General features: G+C 40.6%; 1 protein-coding gene across 1 annotated transcript in view; it reads right to left on the bottom strand.

The window, feature by feature from the left end:
* Nucleotides 1-4,537, bottom strand: part of CSUI_008872 (liver stage related protein) — a 12,262-nt gene that overhangs the window by 6,989 nt on the left and 736 nt on the right. Inside the window, exons 2-6 of the mRNA XM_068068992.1 lie at nt 4,255-4,488; nt 3,229-3,438; nt 2,235-2,485; nt 1,112-1,361; nt 170-328 (exon numbers count right to left, since the gene is read on the bottom strand). Coding sequence (XP_067919032.1) covers nt 170-328; nt 1,112-1,361; nt 2,235-2,485; nt 3,229-3,438; nt 4,255-4,488 — 1,104 coding nt within the window. The remainder of the gene's footprint in view (nt 1-169; nt 329-1,111; nt 1,362-2,234; nt 2,486-3,228; nt 3,439-4,254; nt 4,489-4,537) is intronic.

Here is a 4,537-nt window from a genome sequence, read left to right as displayed (position 1 = left end):
TCTATCTATCTTTAAGCTATCTAACAGGACAGCGAGTTTTTTGCAGGGGTAAACAAGATAAAGAAAGAGACTCTTCTTTCTTTCTTTCTTGAGGAGAGACAGAAATGCTTTTTGATCACTTCGCTTTTCTTTGTTCGTATGTTTGATGAATCGCTACGCTTGAACTTACCCGGAGCTCATCTTTGAGAGTCTGTAGTTCTCGCTTAGTTAAGAGAAGCTCTTCATCGGTACTTGTTTTCTTTCTTTGATGCGATTTTAGTGCATGCAATTCTTCTCTTAACTTCTCTTCTGCTTCTAAATGCTGTCGCAGACGCCCTGCAGATTCTTCCTGGGAAAGAAGAAGAAAAGAAGAAGGAGAACAAACAACCTTAGCTAGATATACGCAGATACATGAACATCCTATACACAAGCACCCATGTATAAGCAGTGATAATGCAAAGAAGCGTGAACGTATAAGGATTTACATGCCTACCTATCCTGTTCTATCTACCTATCTGTATCAACTTTGAACTCTCTCTAAGTGTATGTAGTTCGACGTCCAGTGTGCCAGGGTGTATGTACACTGCAGGAACAACTTCAGGGATACATCCTAGAGTGCGTATACATGATATTAGAGTGACGGCGATAGGAGATGGATGTATGCATGACAAACGTCCAAAAAATCTCACTCATTGTAGGGGTGTTTACATCCAAAGATACACCTGCCATATACGCTCCTCTATGTACCCCCTTTCTCCATACATGGTCACACATATATATATATATATATACACAACCATACACAGAAACCTCTGACAACAGTCATATACAGATATTGACGTGTGTATGATGTAGACTTCGTATACAGAAAGGTAAGCAAGCAAACGTATCTCCCTTTCTGTCTAGACACATGTAAATCTACACCTCCGTGCCCTGGGTTCCACACATACAAGCCACGTCTTAAAGTAAGTTACATATATATATATATATATATATGTGCATGCGTATACATGCATGGGTATCTAGGCAACACACACACAGACAGGTACGTGTATAGACTTGTATACAGATAGACGGAGAGGTATGAATACATTTATCTGTATAGGTAAGTATACATCATCTGTGTATATACCTGGATCGCTTTAATTTCATGTTCTTGATCTTGAAGTTGTTTTTCTAAGCGGGATTTCTCTGCACCTCTTTGGCGCCGATTCTGTTCCTCTTGCTCTTGAAGATTCTGAATGACTTTCTGCATGCGCTGCACTTCTCTCTCGAGATCCGAAATCTTCTCACTCTGGGTAACTTCAGTCTCGCGACATCCTCGGAGCTCACTCGCCTTCTCTTCTATCTCCTGTTCTTTCAAGCTTCTCAATTCCTTTTCTCTAAATGAGAAACACGCCAAACAGAGATACATACACACATATTCATACCTACACAGGTACACTCACTGAACTGCATGCAGCCACATATATGCATACCCTACCCACTCTCTCCGAGTCCACCCAAGTCCGCACTATGCACATCTATACCTATCTATATACAGAGGTAGATGTTCATATACAGATATGTGTACATGTGTCTGTACGCATCAACAAAGAGATCGATCTGGATCGACCTCTGTACAGATCTTTATACATATATATAGATATGCATACATACCGTGTCTACATACATCGAGAAAGATACATATACATACAGATATATTTGTCTAGAGATCATGTAAAACTTGACGTGTCTGCTAGTGCCTTGGGGTGGTACAGACAAGTATACAGAGAAGAGGAAGGTGTATCTATTTGACTCATCTCTCCTCTTTCGTTCCTTTTCTTGAAGCGTCCTTATGTCGTTCACTTTCTCGTCTTCACGATGACTGACGTGTCCGCCGCGCTGGGTCCCCTCTGATATATCTTGCCGCAAAACTGATATGCCTATACGTGTAAGGGCTTTCTACAGATACACACTTACGTCGTTATAGGCTCTTTGGCTGTAGATAGACCTACGCACATGCGTTTGTTTGACTACGTGAGCATGCACATGCCTGAGTGCTGAGATTTCAGTGAGACGTAAGACCACATAGACACTCTCAATACATGCATATATATATATATATGCACATGGAGATAGTCTACTACGCAGCGCTGAAGCAATCAATCTCTTCATGTGCCGCATGTGAGAAGAAGGTGTATTTAGAGTGGAACAGACTCTACGATATCTGGTGACCGAAAGAGAGAAGAGAAATTCTTCTTTCATCTCCTTACGTCTCAAGTTCTTGCGTGATTCTCTCCATTTCACGCTTTGTTTCTGTAAGGAGATCTTCCTTCGCATTTAGAGTCATATTAACTGCATGCAATTGCTCGACCAATTCTTTCTCGAGTATCTTTCCTTCGTCTTTCGCTTTCTGACAGGCGTCGAGCTCCTGTCTTTGGATCGATTCTCGCCCACGTATCTCAACTAAATCTCTTTCCAATTTTAATATGGTTCTCTGCGACTCCTCGGCCTCTTTCTTCATCTGAAAGGGAGAAAGAAAGAAAGAAAACGCAAGAGAAAAACACACCTACAATACGAACTGAAGAAGATCAACAGCTGTCTGGCATATGTACATACAGCCCAGCTAGCTAATCTCACGCTCGAACATAAGAGAGAAGAGAGAAGGAATTCTGTAAACATATAGAGACTGGACATCCTACATATAGAGATAGATATACATATGTATATACATAGGTTCTAGTGAGTGCACGACAGACTATATGTACGTATACAGATATGGACATATAAGTAGCTATCCAGATAGATAGGTGACTAGATAGATATGGATTCATGTGACACCTTAGTATATTCAGTCGGCTCTATGTGAAGGAAACAGAGATATATATGTATTGCATATCTAGACAGCGTTGTTTTACGAAGCTTCACTTCCTTCTTATAGCCTATCTTATCCATACATGCATGAACCTACACATTTCTATCTAACATTTATACCTGAACTAGATCAAGAATGAGCAGACCCCCACCCCCCTTTCATCCATAGGAAATCCGCCTATTAAACTATCACCCGTCTATCTATCTATCTATCTACATCGACAGCCTACCGCATACCAGCAGCCTAGCAGGATATCTGTACCTATATATAGAGGTCTCTATCTCTTTCTCTCTCTATATATATAAGGCGGGCATCGTCTCTCGTCCTTCAAAATCTTCTTTTTTCTTTCTACTTTCTGTTCGCATCTATTAGGTTTTTCTGTCCCATCCTACCTGATCTCTTTCTTGAGTTAGAGTGTCGACCTGAGACAGGAGACGTCGATTGTCTACCGTCTTCTCATCTAGCTCTCTTTGAGTATCATTTAACTGCCTTTGAAGTAGGTCTTTCTCTTCTGTCTTTAAAACATCTCGATCCGCTTCTTTCTCCTTTAAGCTCAAAATCTCGCTCTGCAGTTTCTCTTGAACTTTCTTCTGACGTTCCAACTAAACATCGAGGAGACGGAGAAGGAGAAAACGAAGAGAGAGAAAGAAAGAAAGAACGAAAGAAAAGACAGACAGGGGAAAGAGGAGGCAGAAAAAGAGGTCCAAGAAGAAGAAGAAATCTATGTGTCTTGGTGGAATTGGGAGAAATCCACCTGGTTTAGAAGACACCCACCTGACTGACTGCTCCTCTGCCATCCCCCGAGATCCCTATCTTTCATCTATCTTTGAAACAGCTACATCTGTCTGGCTATGAAAGAAGTAACACTGTTGTTCACATATACCTCCTATTACTATATTTCAAGAGAGGTGACAAGAGAAAGACAGACCAGAAAGGAAAGAAAAACTTCCTAAGAAAACCTGGAAGTTGTCACCTACGTCCATGTATATGAAGATATACATATACACATATATATATATATATACACACATATATATATATCTGGTGTATCCATATTCACACATACATATATACATACATACATAGGTATAGCTATGTATCTATCTTTGATCTATCTAGCTATCTGTCGTTAATATCTCTATCCATCTGTACCCACTGCAGATAGACAAGACTCTGAGAGAGGATGTAGGTTGATTCGATTCTCTTAGTCTCTCCTCTTGTCACCCCCCTGTCTTGTGACAGACACTTCAGCAAGAAATTTCCTCTATATAAGCATCTACGGAGAAGAGAAAAGAAGAGAAGTGCATGCACGGAAAAAAAGAAGAAAGAAACAAGGAAAACCCCCGGACGAGAGAAAGAAATCTTCTTTGCCATTCTCCTCCTATGAAGAATCTTTCTTTTTTCCTTTCAAAACTGACGTTATCAGTGGAGGTGGTTTTGAGGTGTTCGATGAGCTGCTCTTGTCTTTCTCTTGTGTGTTGAGCGAGAACAAGCTGATTCTCCCGATCGTGTAGAAGAAGTTGAAGAGATACAAGGTCCTCTTCAAGCTTCTGAATGGTACATGAAGAGACTGCTCTTTCATCTTCGAGCTGTTTCTGCAGTTGCGCTATCAAACCATTCTTACTCTCGACACTCTCCACTTCTTTCTTCGCCTGATAAAAAGAAGAAAAGAAAAGAAAGAAAGAAAGAGAAAAAGAAACA

Source organism: Cystoisospora suis (genome assembly GCF_002600585.1).
Source record: "Cystoisospora suis strain Wien I chromosome Unknown contig_5115, whole genome shotgun sequence".
In the NCBI taxonomy this organism is placed as follows: domain Eukaryota; phylum Apicomplexa; class Conoidasida; order Eucoccidiorida; family Sarcocystidae; genus Cystoisospora; species Cystoisospora suis.
The sequence above is the reverse complement of the archived record's forward strand: the minus strand, read 5'-3'. Positions and strand labels throughout refer to the sequence as shown.